This window comes from Pezoporus occidentalis, unplaced genomic scaffold (assembly GCF_034315485.1).
Source record: "Pezoporus occidentalis ecotype Australia unplaced genomic scaffold, CSIRO_AGI_Poc_V1 ctg9, whole genome shotgun sequence".
NCBI classification, from domain to species: domain Eukaryota; kingdom Metazoa; phylum Chordata; class Aves; order Psittaciformes; family Psittacidae; genus Pezoporus; species Pezoporus occidentalis.
In genome coordinates, this window is record NW_026916262.1 from 7482588 (window position 1) to 7508076 (window position 25489).

The window sequence follows — 25489 nt, forward strand, 5'->3', positions numbered from 1 at the left end:
CTGCCTTTATAAAAACAAAGGCTTACCTTCTCTGTGCAAACTGATTTCCCCTTTTCCAGCAGAGACATTGGAAGAGCCCCAGCTCTTTCAGGAATACTTCCTGTATATTCTCACTTTCAAATGCTGAGTAACAGAGATTGAATCATTTCTGGTGACAGAAGTGAAGGTGTCATAATGCATGACAATCCTCAAAAACACTAACATGAGATTTTAGACAACTGGACCAACTGAACTTACTTATCAGAAAGCAGGAGAGGATGAGCAAAAATGCCAAATGCTTGCCTTAAAACCAAACCTGGAAAATGTCTGTTCCTGTTCACACTTAGCATGCCAGGAAGTATAAAGGCCTGCTCTCTAAAGTAATTAAACTCTGTGACTATTCAACCAAGGGATCATGTAACAAAGGCTTATGTTTCAGTTTAAGAATCAGATGTAGTTGTAATAGGTACTTTAAATCATTATCTGGTACAGATGAACACATGTGCAACTCTATAGCAGCATAATGGTCATTTCTCATCACACTGTTGCTGATGCATCACTGATGATACTGCTTCATTTTTTCATGTTACTCTCTAAATAGTGGCAAAATTATACAAATTGGGAGAACTGAGTTTAATCTAATTTAATTTAAAGTTAAAATTTTGCTGCTGAGACAGATTAAAATGTCTTCAAGCAGCGTACAGATCTGGGATTCTCAACGTTATGCAATAATAAAATCTTCATATAAATTGACAAAAAAGCTTACATGACCTTTACTTGTTTAAATACACCTTGTCTTACTTTTTTATATGTTTTTTGTTCTTCTTGTATTTCTTGTTGGTGTTGACTTTCAAGCACTTCAGTCTGCAAAGCAGCAACCATTCCTCCAATATCTTCTGATACCTCTGAAAGAACTTTCAAGGCTTCCTCATCTGATGCAATAGGCTTGAATTCTTCTTTTAGTTCTGCACAAATTTCACTCCAAACTTCTCCAACCTGTACATGCAAAGCACCACAGTAGTTGCTATTTATATCTTTTTTTTCAGTTCCAGTTAGACTTCAGTAATTCTACACCAAATTAATTTATGATAACCCTCCCTAAGCCTTCCCAAGCCCAAGCTTGACTCCACAGAGGAGTAAAAAGAATGCTGGCAACTAGAGAAACTCAGAGGAAATACATATAGCTACAAGATACCACATTAAGAGAGTGAAGTATTGTGTCCTGCTGGCTAGTTCTTAAAATCTCAAATTACACACATGATCAGATCAAACTGCAATGTGAGGCATAAATGAAGCTGGAATTATCAACTAAAGATCGAGTCTTGCTAGTTCCTGAACACTTCAAGATCTCACATACTTCATTTCTGAGCAAAAAATTGGCATAAACTGAAGGATCTTTTGAGCAGGATGGCTCCCACAAAGCTTATTATCCTGTTCTTTTTTCCTATAGGCACATCATTCTTGACCTTTGACAGTATGGATGGATACTGTATGTGGGGACAAAGATGGGAAAGCATAGAGAAAAACCTTTACCAACATGTGGATTTAAAGTAATTTTTAATAGTAAGCCACCACTCCCTTAAACTGACCTTACTGACAAAGAGGCAGTCCTACTGTCCAGCCCTTCCCTAATTTCTTACTTATATTCTGGTGCATTCCTGTTTCTTGATTTGGCAAACAGTTAAATCTACCTTTCTCAGAGTTATTTTTAAGTAATACTGGTTTCTAGTCTTATTTTCTATGCAGTCACAAACATTTGTAACAGTACAGAGGAAGAGTCTGAGGAGTGCTGCAATGAGGGAGGTAGGGTTGTTTCTTTGGATGGTAAATACTGGTTTACTATGAAACTATAGGCGACTTGTAACATAGGTGACAGCTTTTGAAGGGCTATTTGTTTGTTGTATCCTCACATATACTTGCTATTTCTGCAAACACAGATGCAATAGTAAGATCTTCTAACACAATACTCACTTTAAAGTCAATATAATGCTGTATGATAGCAAGCGTGACACGGTCCTTAGCCGATAAGCCAGGTAAATTTTCAAAACCTAAAAGAAAATGAATCATGTCAGTATTAACAGCATCCTGAAATTATCTTAAAACATAACATTCTAAAAAAAAGACACCATGCTATTTGTCATATAATCACATGCAAAACCTTCATCACATATACCAGTCACTCTTAAAATCCTGAGCAGGCTTTTAGTGACAAACCCCGTTTGCTCCTTAATAAATTCTCTCTATACTAACTCTTTACTTATGAGTGGCTCCAGTAACTTTCCAATCACCTGGAAAGCCAGGATTTGCTATGCTTGTGTGGAAAGGGCTTGATCTTTCCTTAAAGCAGACAGTTGAGTCCACAGGTCAGTTTCTAAAGAAGCAATTCAGCACAGTTTGCTTTAGCTGTGAAGCAGCCAAAAGGAGAATCATAGTACAGGATGTCCAGTATTTTGTTTAAAAGCTGTGTAATGGGGGTGTCCTCCATCTCAAAGTCTTGAGCCTTGAGAATAATTCTTGAGCATGAGTCCATCTTTTAAAAAACACATTTACAATATATGTAAAAGAATAAGGTAGAGGGGTATGGTTGTTGAGATTATATCTTTGTCTTTTTTTGCACGATGAATGTTAATTATATTTGATGGTAAAAAACCAAACCACATCTGTCAAATCTCATTCTAGACCCCATCATACCATCTGTGTGGTAACTGGTAATGTAGCATCTATCTATTAGACTATAATCACATGATTTTTGAAGTTAAGAAATATCACAAATACAGACCAATTAACACTGTTTTTCCTGATCACCATGTTAAAGGATGTTATGGAGCATCACTACAGTAAGAGGAAGATGCTGACAAAAGACTATAAAAATATTTTCATTTCTTTTATTATCCACTCTCACGCCATTTCAGTACTTCACAGGAGACATACAACTAACATGAGGTATGTATGAACATAGGAGAAAGCTGTAAGAAAATCTCATGCCTTTTTGCTTTAATAAAGAATTTAGCTGTGATCCAACATTTAACATAATTAACATTATAAAAATTAGTAAGAACCTGGGTTACAACAGAGGAAGAACTAGCTATAGTTTATTAGAGAAACTAAAGATGTTTTCAACACAGTTGGTTCTCTAGGTTACCGAGGGAACTGGCTGAAGCAATCTCAGAACAATTACTGATCATCTCTGAATCTGTGGAGGATGGACAGGAAAAAACAAACATAATGCCTATTTCTAAAAGAGGGAAAGGACAAGCCAGAGAATATTGGTTCAGTTCAGTTCACAAAAAAAGACTGAAACAAATGATTAAGCAAATAATGTTTATGCAGCTAAATGTAACAGTGAAAACATTTATATCCAACATGAATTGGTAAAAACTGAGGTCTAGCTTTTTTCTATAGCCAAATTAGAGATCTTACAGATTTGCAAGAGTTTATTCTGTATCTTGACTTCAGTTTAGGTTTTTTAGGCAAGGGTGTAATGTGTATTATTCAGTGTACAAAGAGCATAGAATTAGGAGCGACCGTGGCATTTTGAATGAAAAGATTAAAATGCAAATTAATTTTGCCATCCAAAAAATGATCTAAACCTACAGAATTTAATCCAGTAAGGACAAATAAAAAATTCTAAATGTAAGAATAGTCATATGTGCAAATCCACGATGGCAGTTGACTGTACAAGATCCTAAATCAAATGAGCAAACAATATGCACAATGAATACAGGATTGTTATATTAATGTCAGAATGCTTATTTAAAAGATGAGTTGAGTAAGGTAGCTCTACATGGCAGTGAGGCTTCTGTTGGAGTACTGTGTTCAGTTTTGGGACACTAGAGATCAAGAAGAATGTGAATCAATTGGACAGACTCAAGAAAAAAAAAAAACAAAACAGAAAATAATTAGAGGTCATGCCAGAAAATGGAATCAGTGAGTAACATCTTAATCTAGGGAAATAAAATGAAATGTAAAAGTGTTATGTGAAAGAGATATTGTGTGTGGGAAAGCAAATTACATAAATTTTCAAGCAAATTTTAGGTTTAATTCTAGGAAAACTCTTCCTAATGGTAGGGACAGCAAAGTATTGGGGAAGTCTTGAAATCCTCAACAACTGAGACTTTTAAGAACAGGATGAGCAAACATCAATGGAGTGTTAATGATGCTTCTCCAAGTTTCCTTTGACCTTTTTTATAGTGACTTTATTGATTGCCAGTGAACAAATTCAATTTAATGACAAATATGACACTGAAAAGGCAATTCACTTGTCTTACCTAGCTTGCACAATAATGAATAAAGTTTTGCCTGTATGTTTTCTGAAATTTCCATGATGGCAAAGCTGGGACAGTTGGCAGGCAAGGGAATGACCTCTTGCTGTTTCTGGAAGCTGCTAATAATAGGCCTCTTCATGTCTAATAATTTCAAAACACAAAACCAGAGGAGAAGAATGAAGAAGTAGTATGTTCCCAAAGCTATTAAAGAAAATGTTATCTATGCAATGAAGTATGAGGATCTTTTGCAGGCATCTATGGACATACTCTTTCGTGTGATTTCTCCCCCAAAAGACAGTTCAAGCTTACTTTGTGGGTGCTCTGTAAATCATTTTGATAGATTGGACACGAATTTGAACATAATTTGGGAAATATGAATTAGCATGACTAAAGTTTTGCAAGAACATAGCACTGTCCTTACTTCTTTGTATAACATATAACAAAACACAATGCCTTTTGTGGAAAAAAAATCAGTAGTTTAACTGCCCATTATTAGAAAAGCTGTTCAGGAGCTTTTCATGGTTCATGACAAAGCAACCATGGTTCTATTTATTACCTGGTTCATTCCCAGCTGATGTAGAAAATGCCATCTAGTGGCCAGGCTCTAAAAGGTATTTTGCATTTGAGAAGAACTACAGCATAGAGCTATAAATATTATAATTTATTTTCATCAGAATTCAGACCACAAAAGGAAATACTGTCTTTGTTTTACTTCATTCGTTGGAACTGCTCACAGTTTCACATGCATCATAAAACTTACCAGCAATCCTTCCATAGCGATCACGTTTGATTCCTAGATCCAACTCTTCCTGTCTCCATAATTGTATTAGAAGGCTAGCTGCTGTTTGATCTTTCTCCCCTCGCCAGGTACTGATGTGTGAAGTGGTTTTAGGGTTGTCACAAAATTCAACCAAGATTCCAAGGATTATATTGCACAGGTTCTTTTGCTTTACCTTGGTGAAGGGAAAAGGAAAAAAATGTTTTATACTGTTCAAAACACAGTGATGCCTACCTTCAAAAATAGAGAAATTGTATAATGTAATCAAGTAACTGCAAGCTTTTCATCACAACTGTTTGCACAAAACTGCTGTATAAACTTGTAAATCTGCCAAGTTTCTGGAATCCTGCCAAGTTTCATAAATCAAAGAACATTAGGGGAATAATGAAGGATCATGTAAGATGCGCATACCTGCGTGTAGATGCCTCCAGGCTCTATTGCTGGAGAATTTACTACTACCAAGATTTATTTTTATAAGAAACAGACACTGAAGGCAGTGGCTGAGCTGTACCACATGGCACCTGTTCTATTCTGCGGCCAGAACTTTTAGCAGCAGCTGAGAGTAGGGAAGGGTCCACAGCCTTGCACTTCGAGGGCATCAGAGGCAGGCAGTACAGCCAGTGAGAATGAGGAGGGAATGAAACAAGGAATGTGCATACTGATTTTGTAAGAGGTGAAATGCCTGTGCCAGCATTATGTCCAAGACCTCGGTCAATTACTGAGGTGAGTATCTTGAGAGAGGACGCCTTCAACACCGGAGAGGGGGCAGATCAGCATCCAGGAGCCTCAACTCAGAGCGGCGAGAGCCACCGAGGGAGCCTCAAGTCCTCAACGAACTTGCCCAGGAGCCGGCAGCTCAGCTGACGCGAGCAGGGACTCACAGGGGCTGGAGCCAGGAGCAGCGGCACCAGCCCTCACTGGGTAAAAACCTGCCCCAGGGAGCGCGAGCAACCAGGAGCGAGTCGAGGCAGTTTGCGCGGGCAGGCGAGCGGGATGGTGAGCGCTCGGCGTATGATCAGGGCCCGGTCTGGGAGCTCTGCTCTGGCTGCCCCGGCGGTGGCCAGCACAGGCACCCAGACAGAGCCGATGAGAGGGGAGGCTGCAGTGCAGAGCTCGGGGTGTAGAGAGTGCCTGCACTGGTCTGGTGAGGGGAGGGTGCACAATGGGCAGGGCTGCACACGGTGCTCCCTGGTGGAGGTCCTCCTGCAGCAGGGACTGAGCTGCGGGATGCTGTTAATAGGCTGCGAGATGTCAGGGAAGCTGAGAGTAAGCAGAATGCTTGCTCCCGGCCCAAACTGTGCAGGGGCCTCGAGCTTCACCTCTACCTCATGGAGGAAAGAAGGAGGCCGTTAACCTGCGAAGCTGGGAAATAGTAACAAAAAAAAAAAAAAAACAACACCCCAACAAAAAAGGAGGAAGAGGACAATTAAAAGCAAGGGGCTTCCCCCTAAATCTGTTGTCCCCACCCAGAACCACTTTGCTGTCCTGCAGGGGGCTCATGAGGAAAAGCACTCGAGCCAGAAGCAGCCGGCTGATGCACTGCTAAAGAAGATCTCTACTGGTGCTGCCAGGAAAAAGCGGCGGGTCGTAGTAGTAGGGGACTCTACACTGAAAGGGACAGAAGCACTCATCTGTCGGCCTGACCCAGTCTCAAGGGAGGTGTGTTTCCTACCTGGGGCACGGATCAGGAATGTGGCAGAGAGGCTGCCTGCTCTAGTAAGTCCCATGGACTATTACCCACTCCTGGTGATACATGTGGGTGCTAGGGATATAGATAGTAGTAGCCTGGGGAACATAAAGAAGGACTACAGAGCCCTGGGGGAGGTGGTTAGGGGCTCTGGAGCTGAGACTGTCTTTTCGTTAATTCTCCAGGATGCAGGGGAGGACTCTAAAAAAGCTAGGATAATCAGCCAGGTTAATAACTGGTTAAAAGGGTGCTGCCATAGTCGGGGGTTTGGGTGTCTTGAACACAGGACCCAAGCCTGTAGGCCAGGTCTAGTGGGGGCTGGTGGAGCTGGTCTGGTAAAGAAGGGGAAGAACAGTTTTGGTAGGAGGCTTGCCAGACTGGTCAAGGAGGCTTTAAACGAGATGTGTTGGGGGAGAGGGGCATCATGCCATCCCAACACACCCAGTCAGTTGCCAGAACCTATAATAAATGCTCGGAGCAATGTAGAGATATTCCAGGCGCTCCAGCCAATGAGCTGGCTCCATTTGGAGCTCGGCTCAGATGCCTCTACACAAACGCCCTTAGCATGGTGAACAAAGAAGAGGAATTAGAGATGTGTGCACGTGTACAGGGGTATGATGTAATAGGCATCACAGAAACATCGTGGGATGGCTCCTGTGACTGGAGTGTTGGAATGGAAGGTTACAGGCTCTTTAGAAAAGACAGGCCTGGCAGGTGGGGAGGGGGAATTGCTATTTATGTTAGGGATAGGCTGGAGAGTATAGAACTCTGTCTGGGGACAGGTGAGCAGTCCACAGAGAGTTTGTGGGTCAGGGTTAAAGGGAATAAAGCTATGGGAGACATTACTGTGGGGATCTGTTACAGACTGCCTGATCAAGGAGAACCTGTGGGTGAAGCGCTCTACAGACAGATAGGAAAAGCCTCACACTCGCAGGCCCTTGTTCTCATGGGGGAATGCAACCACCCTGGTATCTGTTGGAAGGATGGTACGGCCCAGCACAAGCAATCCAGGAGGTTCCTCGATTGTGTGGAAGACAACTTCCTTCTGCAAGTAATAGAGGAGCCGACAAGGAGAGGTGCTGTGCTTGACCTTGTGCTCACCAACAGGGAAGGGCTCGTTGGAAATGTGATGTTCCAGGGCAGCCTTGGATGCAGCCATCATGAGATGGTCGAATTTGAGATCCTCAGGACAGTGAGAAGAGCGTGCAGCAAGCTCACTGCCCTGGACTTCAAAAGAGCAGACTTTGGCCTCTTCAGGAACCTGCTTAGTAAGGCTCCATGGCATATAGCCCTAGAGGGCAAGGGGGCCCAAGACTCTTGGTTGATATTCAAGGATCACCTGCTAAAAGCTCAGGGGTGTTGCATTCCAACTAGAAGGAAGTGCAGCAGGAGGGCCAGGAGACCTCCTTGGATGGATAAGGAGCTGCTGAGGAAAATTTGAAGGAAAGAAGAGGCTTATAAAAGGTGGAAGCAAGGACAGGCAGCCTGGGAAGAATACAGGGATGTTGTCGGGGAAGCTAGGGACCAGGTTAGGAAAGCTAAGGCCCAGTTAAATTAAACTTGGCTAGGGATGTTAAGGATAACAGGAAGGGATTCTATAGGTAAATTGCAAATAAAAATCAGACTAGGGACAATGTGGGCCCCCTCTGGAAGCTATCAGGAGAACTGGCTACCCTGGATTTGGAGAAGGCTGAGGTTCTGAATGACTTCTTTGCCTCGGTCTTCACTGGCAAATGCTCTGACCACACCACCCAAGTCTTGGAAGGCAGATGCAGGGACTGTGAGAATGAAGACCCTAGGACCATTGTAGGAGAGGATCTGGTTTGAGACCATCTTAAGGACCTGAGTGTGCACAAGTCCATGGGACCTGATGAAATCCATCTGCAGGTCCTGAAGGACCTGGTGAATGAAGTTGCTAAGCCACTGCCCATCATATTTGAAAACTTATGGCAGTCAGGTGAAGTTCCCAACAACTGGAAAAAGGGAAATATAACCCCATTTTCAAGAAGAGGAAAATGGATGATCCAGGGAACTACAGAGCAGTCAGTCTCACCTCTGTGCCTGGCAAAATCTTGGAGCAGATTCTCCTGGAAGGCATGCTAAGGCACATGAAAAACAACAAGGTGCTTGGTGACAGCCAGCATGGCTTCACTGAGGGGAAATCCTGCCTGACCAATTTGGTGGCCTTCTATGATGGGGCTATGGAACTGATGGACAGGGGTAGAGCAGTTGATGTCATCTACCTGGACTTGTGCAAAGCGTTCAACACTGTCCCACACGACATCCTTGTCTCTAAATTGGAGAGACATCATTTTGATGGATGGACCACTTGGTGGATAAAGAACTGGCCGGATGGCCACACGCAAAGAGTTGTGGTCAATGGCTCAATGTCCAGCTGGAGACCAGTAACGAGTGGTGTCCCTCAGGGATCGGTGTTGGTACCGGTCTTGTTCAACATCTTTGTCACTGACATGGACAGTGGGATTGAGTGCGCCCTCAGCAAGTTTGCCGATGACACCAAGCTGTGTGGTTCGGTTGATACCCTGGAGGGAAGGAATGCCATCCAGAGAGACCTTGACATGCCAAGTGCAAGGTCCTACACCTGGGTCGGAGCAATCCCAGGCACAGCTACAGGTTGGGCAGAGAAGAGATTCAGAGCAGCCCTGCAGAGAATGACTTACGGATGTTGGTGGATGCGAAACTGAACATGAGCCGGATTCAGTGTGCGCTCCCAGCCCAGAAAGCCAACCATATCCTGGGCTGCATCAAAAGGAGCATGACCAGGAGGTCGAAGGAGGTGATCCTGCCTCTCTACTCTGCTCTTGTGAGACCTCACCTGGAGTATTGTGAACAGTTCTGGTGTCTTCAACATAAAAAGGACATGGAACTGTTGGAACAAGTCCAGAGAAGGGCCACGAGGATCATCAGGGGACTGGAGCACCTCCCATGGGAAGATAAGCTGAGAAAGTTGGGGCTGTTCAGCCTGGAGAAGAGAAGGCTGCATGGAGACCTCATAGCAGCCTTCCAGTATCTGAAGGGGGGGCTATAGGAATGCTGGGGATGGACTTTTCATTAGGGACTGTAGTGACAGGACAAGGGGTAACGGCTTAAAACTTAAACAGGAGAGATTTAGATTGTATATAAGGAAGAAGTTCTTTACTGTTAGGGGTGTGAGGCACTGGAATGGGTTGCCCAAGGAAGTTGTGAATGCTCCATCCCTGGCAGTGTTCAAGGCCAGGCTGGACAGAGCCTTGGGTGGCATGGTTTAGTGTGAGGTGTCCCTGCCTATGGCAGGGGGACTGGACCTAGATGATCTTAAGGTCCTTTCCAACCCTAACTATTCTATGATTCTATACAGACAAGATACATGTACAAAGTAACCTTAAACATCAAAACTTTTAAAGCCTTCAAGTATATGCTAACTCTGCTCTTACTAACTTCAATATGAAGTAAGAAGTGAGGTGCTTTTCTAAACAGAGCTGTCATCCAAAGTAAGAGCATAGCTTTTCTTTTTAAAAAGAGTAAATTCTTGTTAAATTTAAAGCCCCCTCTGCCAAATTCTTATTTACATGGAAAATCCATGCAGTCATTTCTGGGGAGTTATCCTGGTGTATGATCACCTTCCTATCTCACAGAATTACATGTATTGATCTTTTTGTTAGTATTATAATCGTCTTAGGAGATACTGTAGCAAAATAATGCAACTTTCCATGTTGTTTTACTACTCTTCCATTCTATAAAAGCAATAATCAAAATACTTACTGCCAACAAATCCAGAAGGAGAAAAACACCCTGTTTTTCAAGAAAATAATCCTCTGCAATGTAACATCCAAGGACACAGGACCTTAAACAGAAACAATTTCATTGTGTAGAAACATTTTTATACTTTAGAATATTTTACAAACATCTAATCTACTTTACGGAATTGAACAAATTCATTTGCTATGCAATACGCTTCATACCTTCAGGAAGTCAAAAAATCATGTTTCACATGCCTTTTCATTTACACCATGTAACTAAACATAACCTACTTGACTGCTCTTTCTTCTCTTGCAGGTGGCACATCTTCCTTGTAGCAGCCCAAAAATTTGGCAGGCTGACAATGAATTGGATTAGAATATGGATTTGAACTAAAACTAACTCAGTATAAGAGGCTAAAATTTAGTTAGATCATATCCCTGATCTGGCATACCGCAAGACTCTGAATTTTCTGCCAGCAGAATCAAGGGATGAGACAAGCAAGACTGGTTGGTTTTTTTTGGCAACAGTATTTTCTTCTCCCAGCTTCCATGTTACTATTCATGTTACTGTTGCTTCATTCTCTTATTTCCTCACTTATGGTCATTGACAGAGAAACAACGGATCTCCTGCATTAGTATTTTCTGCCAGGCAAACATACCTTTTGGCTTTCAATGTATTTATCAACCTCTGTCTTAAAGCAAATTAACTTTTGGTTATCCTCCTTTATTTCTAGCCCCATAGAGCAAGTTTACAACCACTTCTTATGCTTATGCAGTTTTTAGCTAATAATGGTCAATTCTTGCCTCCGTTTACTTCTCTGAAGTTATTTACAGACCCCAACCATACACCTCTTTTAGAAAGTCTTAGGTGATTCCACATGTCAGGACGTCACGCTGTGTGGGGAGGTAAGACTGCTGTGTAGGGAGTTAAGTTGTCATACTGATCCCCTATTTAATAGAAGAGAATATAGGCAGAATATTCCTTTTTGTTGTTGTTGTTGTTTTTAAATCATTTTGATTGAGTCAAATTGAATGAAGGATTTTTATACTTTGCAAATAGAAGAAAAGCCTATATTTGCAGGGAAAACCCATACTATTGCAGACCTAAAAATACATGACTTGTCATTTTTAAGTTACTGCTGCTAAAATACTTTACCAACCACAAGCAGTCGAGTGCACTTAAAAGGAGAAAATTGTGGCCTAATCCACTACATAACTTCTTTGGATCCATCTGAATGAATGGGATAAGTATATCCACTCCTTCATAGCTGAAGAATTCCTGTTGAGACATTAATTAAAGCAACATGTTTCTTAAATAATATTTACTAAATAGCTGCATACAAGAAAATACAAAGGAAATTGCAAAAATGAAATATTTATATCATAATAAATTCAGTGCGCTTGCAAGAGCAAGATAATCCCTTACAATATACACAAGAAAAAGAGATTTTCAGTTTTTCTGAACTGCTAGTCTCATTTGTTAACACTTTCATATATTAATTTCAGAATTATGTAAATTAGCAATTAAATAGGTGAGACACTTCCTAGTGGATTTCTGAGTGATTTTGAATATTAACTGTCACTGTCACAAAACCCAATTATCAGACCCGACTGGTTAGCGATGAACTGTCATTGACATCTGCTTTTGAATAATTAATAATAATAGAAGCACTATACTTCAAATTAAAATATACCTTGCTTTATTGTTTTTTTTTCACAGTGTGAGGCAGAAAGTTACATACCTTTCTGAGGAGATCATTTTTACAGACAGCAGACAAAATAAATAATATATCAGCTTGTATTTCCAGTAGAATGGCGTCTTCTTTTTCTTTAGATTTGTTTACTGCATACTTTAGGATGTCTGTAAGTGAATATATTTTATACATGTGAATGTCCTATACACAAGTTAGAATTCTATAATAGCTGCTGACAAAGAAGTAAAAATCAAATCTACACCAAGAATCTACTTACACAGTTCAGATTTATCTCCTGTGTTTTGTACTAGCTTACAGAAGTGCAGCACTCTGATGCTGTAGTTTCATGGGCTTTACTCTTGGTGAAAGAGTAAATGATAGTAGATGACAGTAGCTTGCACAGACTTCTTTGCTCAGCCTCTGTGCTGCCCTGTGTATTGTGCCATTGCAATGAGTTCAGGGAACTGAACTGAATTAGGGAACTCTTAGAAAAAGGCAATGAACTTACTGATTTGCTCTACTGTACAGCCTCACTAACATTTGCACTGACAGTGCAAATGTGGGAGACGTAGAACACTACCACTGTTAGAAAAATCAGCCTTGGAACCACTGCGTGAAAGAGGACATTCAAACAAAAAAGTCCCCCAAATTAAGACAAGTTACTTAAATCTAATACGTAAGGAATAGCATTAATTTTGCTCTCACTAAAATCTGTCTTCACTGGAGTTCAACTTTAAACTGAGGATATAAAATCTGTTCTTTCTAGGCTTTCTATCAGAACATACTCTTTGAATTCCAAAGGATCTTACCTGTTTTGTTTCTTTCAATATAACTTTTTCAGAGTATTGGAAACTTACTTATTATTGTAAGAAGAGAACTTAAACCTGTTTGTATTGGAACTTAAAACCAAATTTAAAAATAGGTATGTGTTACTGAACAAGAAAATGGTCTAAATTTGCAGGAGCGGTGGTTAAGCAGTTTTATTCTGCTTTTATTCACTCATAGTGTTATTCATATAGAAGTATATTATTAATTTTCTTCTATTTAAAGAGGAGTTATGGAAAGTGACACCATTCCCTCAGCAAGTTTGCCAGTGACACTAAGCTATGTGGTTTGGTCAACATGCCAGAGGGATCCAGAGGGACCTTGACATGATTGAGAGGTGGGACAATGCCAACCTTATGAGGTTCAACAAAGTGAAGTGCAAGGTCCTACACCTGGGTCTGGGCATTCCCATGCACAGCTACAGGTTGGGCAGAGAAGAGATTCAGAGTAGCCCTGAGGAGAAGGACTTGGGGGTGTTGGTCAATGAGAAGCTTAACATGAGCCAGCTTCAGTGTGCGCTTGCAGCCCAGAGACAAACAATATCCTGGGCTGCATCAAAAGGAGCATGACCAGCAGGTCGAGGGAGGCGATCCTGCCCCTCTGTTTGGAGTACTGTGTACAGTTCTGGTGTCCTCAACATAAGGAGGACATGGGACTGTTGGAATAAGTCCAGAGGAGGGCCATGAGGATCATCAGTGGACTGGAGCACCTTCCATATGAAGACAGGCTGAGAAAGTTGGGGCTGTTCAGCCTGGAGAAGAGAAGGCTGCATGGAGACCTCATAGCAGCCTTCCAGTATCTGAAGGGGGCCTACAAGGATGCCAGAGGGTGACTCTTCATTAGGGACTGTAGTGATAGGACAAAGGGAAACAGGTTCAAACTTAAACAGGGGAAATTCAGGTTAGATATAAGAATGAAGTTCTTTACTATGGGGGTGGTGAGGCACTGGAACAGGTTTCCCAACGAAGTGGTGAATGCTCCATCCCTGGCAGTGTTCAAGGCCAGGGTGGGCAGGGCCTTGGGCAACATGGTCTGGTGCGGGGCGTCCCTGACTATGGCAGGAGGGTTGGAACTAGACAATCTTAAGCTCCTTTCCAACCCAAACCATTCTATGATTCTAGGATTCTATAATAGACTTAGAACAAGACTCATGGCTGGAGTTTCTAGGAACTATCACAATGAAAATAAGATATAACAAATACAGTATAATGAAGGGAGAAAGGGGCAGCTTTCACTCTAAATACCTAGGTTTTTACAGCTGTTTTGTTTAATTCATTCAATTATCTGGGTTAAAGTGTAACAGAATTCAAAATCCAACCAGAGATTTTTAAGTTTTTCATCGGTCAGAGCAGTAACACATAAAACCAGAACACACAAATTATCATGAACATTCTTAGTGTTAACAGAAATGTCCTAATATAAGTACAGCAATAAAAATTTTGCTTTACCCAGTAGCTGGCTAATTGCTCCCTGGTCACACAAATTAAGGTTCACAGCATCATCGTAAAGAGCCACAACAGACCTCAGCACTCTCAGGCTGTAGCGCATTTGTGCAAGTTTGTTGCCACGACCACTTGTTGCATGGAAACTGTTACCTTGACCAAAGAAAGCATCTGTGGAGCAATCACAATACATACTTCGTTTTATTCTTTTGGCAGACAGTTATGTTCAGAAAAATAATGTGCTCGGAAAAAAAAACCAACCCAAACCCCAGCTTATTAGTGTAGCTAAAACCAAACAAAATTGCTTCGTGTTAGAAAGGCTTCTTGTTCAAAACTACCTAGTAATAAGCCTTTTTGTACAAGGCTAAACTTCTTAAATTTGTAAGAAAGGTATGATTTCGGTGAGCATTTAAAATTATTAGAATTTTTTTTAACCTTACTAGGTTAATGAGCAGTCTACAAAACTCAAAATATCTTTTCTAGCATGACATACAATATCAACCTTTTGATCTCTATTAGACCCAAATGAAAAATTCTAGAAAAATACATTACATTTTATGAAGGAAACTATCCACCCCCAGAAAACCAGGCAATGAAAATGGGTGCAGTTGGTTGTCTTTTTGTTTAGCCCATACTCTTAGTTGATGGCCACAAGCCAGCTTTAGTCTGCGAACTATTTTACTGTGTACAGCTCTTCAATTTGAGTTAATGTGTCCTGCCTCATGGCAGGAATTACTGGTTGGACTTGTTGCCACAATAATTGTATCTGACTAGCTTAAAACCCAGGTAGTAGAGATGCGTGGCTGCCCACACAAATGAAGGAATGCCAATATAGTGGTACACAGGGAACAGGGCACCAGCTTACCCTTCAGTACAAAAAACAAATATGCTGCTTGTTTTTTTTTTTCTTAGGAAAGATTACTTTCCTAAGTGACCTATTGAAAAACAATCATTTTGACCTCATGAGTTTTGCATTTTTCTTTCCTGTCAAAGAAACTAAGTTCAGTTGAGTTTTGTTTTGAGGTTACTGTGGATGAAAGTCATAAGCATGTACTTACCTTGGCCTATACACCATTCTAGAAACACAAGGAGAAGAGTATTTGCTTGGCAGGACAAATATTTATCTATTAACAAGGGAGACACAGAAGCTAAAATAGCAATTGCATGAAGCTGTAATTCTTCATACTGAGCAGCAGACCATCCATAAAATCCAGGCTTTTGATTTGGTTTTACATAATAAAGCAAAGCTGGCATAACATCATTCTCACTGAGAAGCTGCAGAGTCAAGACAAAGAGAGATAGAACACAGGTTTCACATGCAAGTAAGAACAATCTAAAGCAATGAGTCAACTTTATCTGTCACACACTAAGAAAATTATTCTTTATTGAGAAAGTATGTCATGAAGGCTACAAGTACAGACAAGCTCTGTTTATATTTGGTAGCATTCCCACAGACTGTGGTTTGTTAAACATTATTATGTTCTTAACATATATTTCAACAATGCTTGGCAGTCACTTGCCAGCTAATTTTCCTGGTCTAGGTTTTTAACTTTTCTAAAATAGAAACTCTATGCTTCTTTCAAACAGCAGGACTTGTTTCAAACTGTGTATAAATTCTTGATTTGGAGAACAGCTGATTTCAGTCTACTGCATTATAAAATTCCTGTGATTCTTTTGAATTCTATTTATTTTTTTTACTTTTTGCTTACTATATCTTCTGTTCTGTTCTGTTACAACTTACCTGTACAGCATGTGGGTCTTTAGATAAGACTCCTATTACATGAAATAGCAATTTCTTCATCTCAAAGTCCTCATAAGAGCGCGTAAATTTAAGACCTTTCACCAAGGGATTGGGAATTTTAACTATGAAGGAAATTGTAGATAAGTTACAAAAACCACATGATTAAAAGTAAAAATAGTGTACTTATACAGTACGAAATCTCTCACCTTCAGTAAATGTTGCAAGGGCTATTAACAGCTTTGCAAATCCACTTTCCTATAGGTATTCAAAAAACCACACATTAATTAAATTCAATTGCAGTGAAATCAAGACTTATGATTTAATTTTAGGTTTTTTTTTTTTTTTTTTTTTTTTTGTTTGGTTTTTGTTTTGTTTTTTTTTTCCCAGAACAGGGTTTAATGTATCCTATAGCAGAATAAAGAGAATTTGATCAAAGAAGATAAACCATTTGGACATTGTACTATACTCACTACAGTCCTAAGGGTACAATTAGTGAAATCTTTGTCTCATTCAGTACAAGTCTGAACTTCTATCTATGGGGAAATCCAAAAAAACTTTATTCACTACTATGAACCACACAAGAAGACCACGTTCTCACTACTGTTAGAATTGTGGTTTTCAAAATGTATTTGTGCATGTGTAAGTTTGCACAAAAGGATCATCAGTTGTGCATACACTTGCATTTAACTGCAGTGCGTTTACAAGTAAGCACATGAAAACTGCATGCATGAACAACATGCACTTACAAATATTACTTATAAGAAATTAAAAAAAATAACATCTTGGAATTCATAGCTTCTAGAAAGCTAACAGGACAATTATGTCAGATACAACTATGGATAGGGCCAAAGCCAATGGATGTTTATGCAGTACAGTTCAGGCAACAGAGCTTTGTTTCTGAGGTGATCAGAAACCATGGTTACTGGTACATTATTCTTCTTGAGCAACAGAATACATTAGCTTGGCCTCAGTACCCTGGCAAAGCCAACACAGATCCTTCCACCAGCTCCCAACAGGAGCAGAGCTCACAGAACACTACACAGACATCCCCACAGAATCAAGTGGTTCTATTAGTTTTGCAGCAGCTGGGCTCAGATTTGTTCAGCCTAGTTCTGGAGGTTAGCATACACACAATTTGAACATGATTGAAAAGTAATTTTAAAGAAAATATTGAAGTACACAAATGTATTGCCTATTAGGTTTTGTCTCTATGGTATCTGTATTATCTGTACAAAGCCATTGCAAAATGGTTAAATAAAAAAACATCATCAAAACTTCTTAATGTTTTCTCCTTGCTGATTAATGCAGTAATAAATTCTAATGGAAACAGTAAGCAATTACCAAACAGTTTTGTTCTAACACAGACATAATAACTAATACCATTACAAGCTTTATTTTACATATAATTTTCAATTTACTTGTGGTGAGAAAATTATTTTCCTTTTCAAATGCTCAAATTCCTGTGCTGATTTCTGAATTATGTGAAATGCAAGACTGATTTTCTCAAGTTGCTTAGATAAGAAGAAAAAATGATAACATTCTGATGATAATTTCTCTGGTATTATCTACAAGGCAGGAGTCAATGGTAATGTTAATGTTTCTGTCTACCTACTACTTATACCCAGTACCTTGTAAAATCTCTAGGGAGGCTGAGAATACAGAATCTAAAGTATGATATTTTCATTTTTTCCTTGCATTGAAACTATTTTTCTTCCCTGTAGTATAAGGCATTAAAAATATGTGTCTTGGTTATTTATCTTGTAGGAAAAAGCCATGTTTCTACAGCCAGATAAACAACTTGAATCTTTTAGACATCAAGTATGTTGCTGCGATGGTATAACAGACATTTCATAATGGTTAGTAATAAAATGGAAAACTTGAATGAAAAATCTGTAATCTTCATTAGAGACAATAAAATCTATTTAGTAATACAGCCATTGGGAAACTTTGACTCAAGTTGAGAAATTAATTCCTTGAAAGCAATCCATTCCTAAATAGTGAAAAGATCTACAGGAATTTGATTGCTTATTTATTCAGTACATATGTCAAAGCTTCATTAAAGTTCTAAATCTCAACTGTAAAACAAGACAGTAGAAGAGTATTAACATCCATAAAAAGTTCACTTCTCTGTAGGCCCCTCTTAAATATTCTAGAATATTACAGAAGAACGAAGTCATCTACTTGTTACGCAAGCAACCCTAGTGCATTCTGGACTACATTTATGTAACATAGTCTTAAAAAGAATTTACGTGCCTCTTATTAACTGGATCTAAGTTATTATTTTCTCAACATCTTCTTTAAAGCTTCTGAGCAAACCTTCTTGTTTCTGGTTATGAGGCACAGATACTTCAGCTGAATTTGAGCCATCTGAATATAGCCTGTACTCCTAAATTTTCAAACAACAAATGAGATTTAGTGCAAAACTCATTGTAACAGAATGGCACATCTGAGAAGCTGTACAAGAATACAAGAGTTAACATTAAGTTTTGCACATAAATAGTGTTAGTGTAATTTTCTAAGTATTAAATAAAGTTGCTGTTAGTGCTCCAGGCCAGTGATCTGCAGATTTGAAGCCTCTCTGAGGCAGAGGGAATGGCAGAAAGAAAAAGGGTAATCTGAGAAAGAGGAAAGCACTGGAGACAGAGTAGAACCCTAATGGGGAAAAATACTTGATTATATAGTAGTAAAAGAGAAGTTATTAGTCTCTGGAATATATCTATAAATACTTACAATCATAGGTGCTGCAGGATTTTCAGCTAGTAACGTGGCAAACACCAAGAGGTCATTCCGTAGCTGACGATCATGATCCCGGAAACCATGCATAAGAAGGTCTTCAAATACTTCTTTCAAAGTACTTAAAAGAAAGTGAAATGCATTTTACCTTTTATTTTCATATTCTATATTTAGACAGCTCTAGGTATATGAATTCTAATTCAGCATCATACTTTTTATAGCCTTAGGGTTTAAGTGCAAGAGAAATAACTTAAAACATGATTATGAATGGATTCCTATGTATAGCACTTGACATCCATTTTAAGCATATACACAAGATGCATGTATTATAAATCGCACACTGTATGCACACAGTAACACACTGTCTGTGTTATAATTTACTCAAGCATGGAACTGGATGTTCTTGAATTATTAATGAGAAAAAATGGTCTAATCCTAAGTAGTTAAAATAGTGTAACTCACCTAAGGGAAAACCTGTTATTTGTTCCAGCAGATTATCTAGAACTAAGCCTTGTATATCATAGCACAGAATTTTCTACTAAGTTTATAACACAAGCATTTCTATAGTGCACGGCCTACTGAGTCTAATGTGTAAGTTTGAAAATGGTGCAACTTTTTCATCACACAAAACAATTGATAGGGCTCTACCTCCTACACTATGCAGCAGAGCACCTTGATCTTCCTCTTGCCCTGTAGCAGAATAAAATGGTGGTGGATTGCCATGTTGATGAAATAAAGAGAGGCTTTACAGTGAAATAGTTTTGATGTAGACCGTATATGCTTTTAGCTGGACCCCAGCCACTGAGTTTGTAAGCTCCCTGGCAGGCACCTCTTGGATCATACATCATTTCCTGGCATTTCACAGGCCACAGTGCTGTCTAACGTGCTGAAACAGAAACAGGTGCCTGAGGGGTCTAAATCATGGGCTGCTTGTCTATAAGGTCTGAATCCTTCCACTTCAGAGAATCAGACGTGTTAATACTGAAAACTTGATGGGGTTTTAATGAGAGTCCTCCACTCCCTGTTTGTATTTTCTTTCGATTCATTTCAAACAAAATGCTACACAATAGCAAGGCTTTAGATGTCTCCAAAATCACAATATTAATTAATAAAATGCTTCCCTGTACTTACTGTACACATTCCAAGCTACTGAGCTGATTACAGACTTCTTCTTTTGAGGTATTTTCTACCAGGTTCCATAGGATTTCTGAGGAGCGGAACACCAGCTGCCCTGAGGGATCATCACCATTTAGATACAAACAGAGTCTGCTGGCTGCTCGGGCCTTCAGCATAAGCCTGCAATTTACTCCTAAAATTATGAAAATAAGAATAAGTAATTCCCTGCAGATCAGTAAGTGTTTTAGGCATGTTCAGAGAACAAATGATCTAAGTTCAGAGGTAATGAGATTGCTGAAAGAACACTTCGTACTAACCAGAGCTGGACAGATGCTGGAGAGCTTTAAGTACCCACAACTTCTCAATAAGTTGACTTTCAACTACTGCTAGTGACAAAACGAGAGTTTCTGCTAATCCTCCTAACTCAGCCATCTGAATTTTATAGTTTGCACTTGTTGGCTGGCAACCTGCACATACAATAGCTTTAGTTAAAATGCGGAAAATATTCAAAGTTTTGGTTACTTCATAAAACATTCATCCTATTCATCCCTTCTCAAGAAAGGATTAAGAGCCAAGTATCATATTTCCTTAGTCCTAAAATCACTTGAAAAAAAAAAAATCTAACAAACAATAAGAGCTGCTTTTCTTATATCTGCATATTAACAGTACCTAAAGCATATCCAGCACTCACCCTCAAAAAGACTAAAATGTTATACAAATAAATTAATTGTTTTCTAGAATTTACAGACTGAAAGAACAAGTGGGGTTATAGATAGCTAAAAACCCTTCTTTGGGTCATGCAATAAGTTGTTGGTGCAGGACTTAATTCTCTTCTGTAGCCTATTCACTAGAGAATTAATGTCTTCTATAACTGTATTGCTTATAATACGTGAATCCAACCTTTGATTTGTAAGCTTGACTTTCTAATATGTACCTCTTTTTTACTTTTGTCATTGCATATACAAATCTATATTTCATCACTGAATTAGTAGGGAAGGAAAAGCATTGAGAAAATAAATTTTATGTATATATTCTAACTCATGAAAGTAAATTTTCTCTTAGATTTCTAAAAATATACACATCAAAGGATATGAAATGCAGGACTGATAAATGCAGATAATGCACATAGTGAAACAAGTTTTAACTAGGCATAAAATCTGATAGGCTCTAAGTTCATATTGCTTTATAGGTAAAAGAACTCTGAAGATCAACCTTTGTCAAGATTTATATATATGCTTAGAGATGAAGATTTTCACTTAAAAAATTAGACTGAACTACATTCTTCATTTCTGTGATAACATCTTATTCTCTAAATCTGACGGAGAGTAACAAAACCTGTCAATATTTAACATTCACTCATCTCAGTGGAAGTATTTACAAACATACAACCAGCTGCACTCATAGCTGCTTTTAGGATTTGAGTCTTGTTTGTAAGGTAAACCCAGATTTATATACTTTCCTACTTCTAGTCTCCTGTGAGGGCTGTTGCAGCTGCAGCTTCTTCAGGCCTCCTAAAATAAATTAAAACTAGCAAGAGGGCACAGGAACTAGTTCCACACTGTAGGACTACAGCAAGGGAGCATAGCATCCAACATACTCCTGCGTGGGATCCTCACTGTGACAATGGTCATCTCTAGCTAGTTGCTATAAATCTAGTGCTGTTCTCTCAGCGTGTGATACTGTGGCCCTTCAGGAGGGGATCCATGACTAACTTTGCCTGATAACAGCCTCTGGCACCAACACAAGGGTCAAAGGAATAAGCAGTAGTGGATTCTGATGACAGTTTGCATGCCTATCCTTAGTACCACAGGATCATGCTTGAGCTCATACACAGGCATCATCACCCTCTTTCTGCAGAGACAAGTCAAACAGTCTATTCAAAGCCTGTACTCAAATGTGTCCATATAATATGAACTCAACCACATTTAGACGGACTCAGATCTATCCCTCACAAGCAACACAAGTGAAACCAGAGCTGCTTCTCTCCAGCGTACATACACAAAGTTGAAAATTACATTTCCCTTGTTATAATTCTGATGCCAACTATTATTTCTTCCTCCACTGTCCACATTTCATAGAACTTGTGAAAACTTCACGTTTTCTGGATACTATGTTATCCTCATCCCCTAAGTGTAATAAATAATTCCTTGTACATTGATAAACTAATTTCAGATTTTGAGTATGCCTTTCTATAAAAGTGCTAACTGCACATTTGCCAATGCTATATATTTAATGTGTGAGATACAGTAACTATAGTTACAAAGAAAATTGAATCCACAGTTAATTAAAAGAGCCTTTTCAAAGTAGCTGGGATCACATACACTTGATTTCCTGTGACACTTGAAAATACTGTGCTTTACCTGAAAGTAGTTTTCTTGGTGGCTCCGTATTATAAAAGCTAATAACACACTTACAGATTTGTATTCTAACTTCAGAGCTTGGCACCCTCATCAAATAACCTGTCAGAAACATAAAAAAGAAAAGGTAACTTACAAAGTTTATAATAGTTTTAGAAGGAATCTTAACACTTCTATTTACAGTATCTAGTGTTTATTTTGGTCATACCCCTACAAATCTGTCATTTTGTGCAAAGTTTGATTATAAAATACCCAAGGGACAGGAACTCCTACACCAAAGGGGACAAAGGGACCTTGGAGGAGTAGCATAAGGTTAATCAAAAAGTGACCTCCTCTGCTTTATGGCTACAGAACCTTATAAGAAACTGGATGTTATTCCAGAGGTTGTGGAATTCAGAAGAAAGCTACTACACTAGGCTGTTGTAAACATGACGAGGTCAGAAGCTCTTCTTCTAGCAGACATAATGTGACATAAAGGGAGCAAAGAAAGAGATACTTTTCCACAAGATACAGAGAATTCCATTGAAAGCTACCAGCTATCCATGCCTAACATGGATATTATAAACAATCTTTTAGATTTGAGAGTCTTTTTGGACATTGTACCCTCAAGAGAACCTGAAACTATCTGAACTACCTTCAACAACTTTATGAAATCAGGAGGCCATTCTGCTACCTACTTGGACCTGTGAAAACAGACTTCGAAAAATACTTTTTTCTCCCTCATTTCAAGGATATATATATTTTATTTTCATGTCTGACAGGCTGACTGCTACCTCTTTACCATTTAAATCTTATCACTGAATGAGCTGATATCACTCCTGCTCTATTCTAAATCCTTTTTGACCTACAGCACTTGAAGTATTTTCTTTGAAAATCACAAATGTGACATGCAAAGTTGTAAAAAGATGATACTGACAGGTCCAGTGACATTAAGACATGCCTTTCACACCTTTTCCTCAATAGCTCTCTTAAAATAGATTTCTGAACAATAGAAGCTTATGACTCAGATGCAGCAGGAGACTGAAGTCAGGAACTGCTACTCCTAGTAAGGCATGGCACTAAACTGACTTCTGTTTTGCCTTTTAGATGACAGGTCTCGGGCTTTTGGGAATTGAAGGTTTGAGCTGGGAATCAGGTGTTACTGTTTCTCACTTGTTTCCTCCATTTGGTTTCAAAGAAGCAGGAAGGATACATATTCCCCTTATGCTAGGCTTCAGTGTTTATAGTAATATACCAATTTCTTAGAGCAAAATGAAGTAAAACATATTATAGACAGGTTTAATTATTCAGATGGACTGATAAAGTTATCTCACATAGCTTCTGACACTGGCAAATAGGTAATACTGCTAGCTAATCTGCAGGTTACCTGCACAGCAAAATAAGAATGTTTTCTGATACTAAAAAGAACAGAGGACTGAATGGATAATTGAAATAAATTACTTACATTTACAAAGGAAATTAAAGAAATTAAAATTGTGCTAAGAATGCAGTTAATTTTATTATAGCATAATTATTATTTTGTTGTGGCATATCAGTTTACACTCACCCAATTGTGCAATGAATTTTGAAACCACTGCAGAATAGCTTATTTCATCAGAAAATTTCTTTTTTTGAAATGGTAACCTGCAAAATGGAGTTTAAAGATATTACAACTATGCTTAAAACACTATAGAAGAACACTTTAATCGAGTCACCAGAATAGCTCAGTAGCTTTTCTTCTCCTCCTTGGCATTTTTTGCAAATAAAGGGCAGTTTTCCCAGGACAAATACATTGTTTGCAATGCTGATTCTACACTGAAAGTTCTAGTTCCAAAATCTGGCAATTACTAGTACACGTTCATAGATACTATTTTCATAATTCATATTCGATGTAATAAGAAATACTGAAAAAAAAACCCACCCCAAAACCAAATGTCATTTAAATGTAGAAGATTAAATCCTGGAATCTATGCACTATCAGGCTATTGCAGAGATAAACTAAGCATAGGTATGTGCAGAGGTAGAAGAAAAAGGATCCTATCCCTGGGCAGATCTCTTGAAATAGATAAAAATAAAACTAATAAACTGACTCCAAATAGCCCAAAGACAAATTTATTTTTCAAAACAGGATATTAAGAAATACTCAATAACATTTACAAAATACTTAGTTATGACATAAACATGTAAGTGTTAAAAATTCTCTAACAGTAAGCATTACAATGTTATGTTAAGGTCTCTTCATCTCATAGTGCAGAAGCAGATTTCCGGTAGGTTTACCTCTGTAAATACAGCCAGAGAAAAAGGAAGGAGAAAGCAAATAATGGAACAAATGGGGGTGGGGGAAGAAACAGACATTGAAAAAGAAGTGGGAAGAAGACAGGTAAACAGAAGCAGTTATGAAAGAGTGGAAAATTTTACTATAGGTGTCCTACTATCTGAAAGGAAATTTGAAGTGACGGCCCCTCCCTCTAGTTATAGGCTTCTCTTTGCCATACTGCAAAGTAGTAGTGAAAGTGGTGGAATTTCCACAGTACAGAAATTGAAGCAAAACCCAAGGGTGCGATTTTCCACAATACATTCATCACAGCACAATTATTGCTGAACTGCTTTAATAAATAAAAATTCTTATTCACAACTACATTTTATCAACTTTATACACTCATTCTCAGTTTTGCCATGCTTCTGCCTAAAACGGAAGAAAATGAAACTTCGTGATGTAGTTTCTCATTTTCCACTGTGTGGCAGCAAAAGAAAGCAGTACAACTGATGGTGCTCAGAGAACGAAAAGATTCAGCTGAGAAATTCTATCCTTATTAAGCCTAGCAGCTGAGAGGAAGTTATGTAAAAAACTGTTTGAATAGCTAGTTTACTATGCAACTCCTGTCTGTGATTTTTCTCTTCCTTATTCTCTCCGATTATAATTAAATACAGGAGTAACTGTAATTACAAACATTCCATAAGTAACTATTAAATTACTGAGGAGGAAAAAGCTACTGACAAGTGTGGATAACACCTAAAATCTGTTCCACAAATAAGGTACATTATGACAATAAAGTGCCTGAAAGTTCATGTAGTATGTTTTTAAAGTAACTACAAATCCCAGATGTTCCAATTTTGCTTCTTTCTCTTATGCAGTGTGGCTTGTCATTTTGT

The 25489-nt window shown here is 38.8% G+C and overlaps 1 protein-coding gene across 1 annotated transcript in view; it reads right to left on the minus strand.

The window, feature by feature from the left end:
- Positions 1 to 25489, minus strand: part of CFAP69 (cilia and flagella associated protein 69) — a 33590-nt gene that overhangs the window by 4479 nt on the left and 3622 nt on the right. Inside the window, exons 5-20 of the mRNA XM_062604971.1 lie at positions 23904 to 23980; positions 22361 to 22459; positions 20318 to 20467; positions 20016 to 20193; positions 18882 to 19005; positions 16358 to 16406; positions 16152 to 16273; positions 15469 to 15685; positions 14417 to 14581; positions 12192 to 12310; positions 11610 to 11728; positions 10472 to 10553; positions 5005 to 5197; positions 4248 to 4385; positions 1951 to 2027; positions 781 to 975 (exon numbers count right to left, since the gene is read on the minus strand). Coding sequence (XP_062460955.1) covers positions 781 to 975; positions 1951 to 2027; positions 4248 to 4385; positions 5005 to 5197; positions 10472 to 10553; positions 11610 to 11728; positions 12192 to 12310; positions 14417 to 14581; positions 15469 to 15685; positions 16152 to 16273; positions 16358 to 16406; positions 18882 to 19005; positions 20016 to 20193; positions 20318 to 20467; positions 22361 to 22459; positions 23904 to 23980 — 2104 coding nt within the window. The remainder of the gene's footprint in view (positions 1 to 780; positions 976 to 1950; positions 2028 to 4247; positions 4386 to 5004; positions 5198 to 10471; positions 10554 to 11609; positions 11729 to 12191; positions 12311 to 14416; positions 14582 to 15468; positions 15686 to 16151; positions 16274 to 16357; positions 16407 to 18881; positions 19006 to 20015; positions 20194 to 20317; positions 20468 to 22360; positions 22460 to 23903; positions 23981 to 25489) is intronic.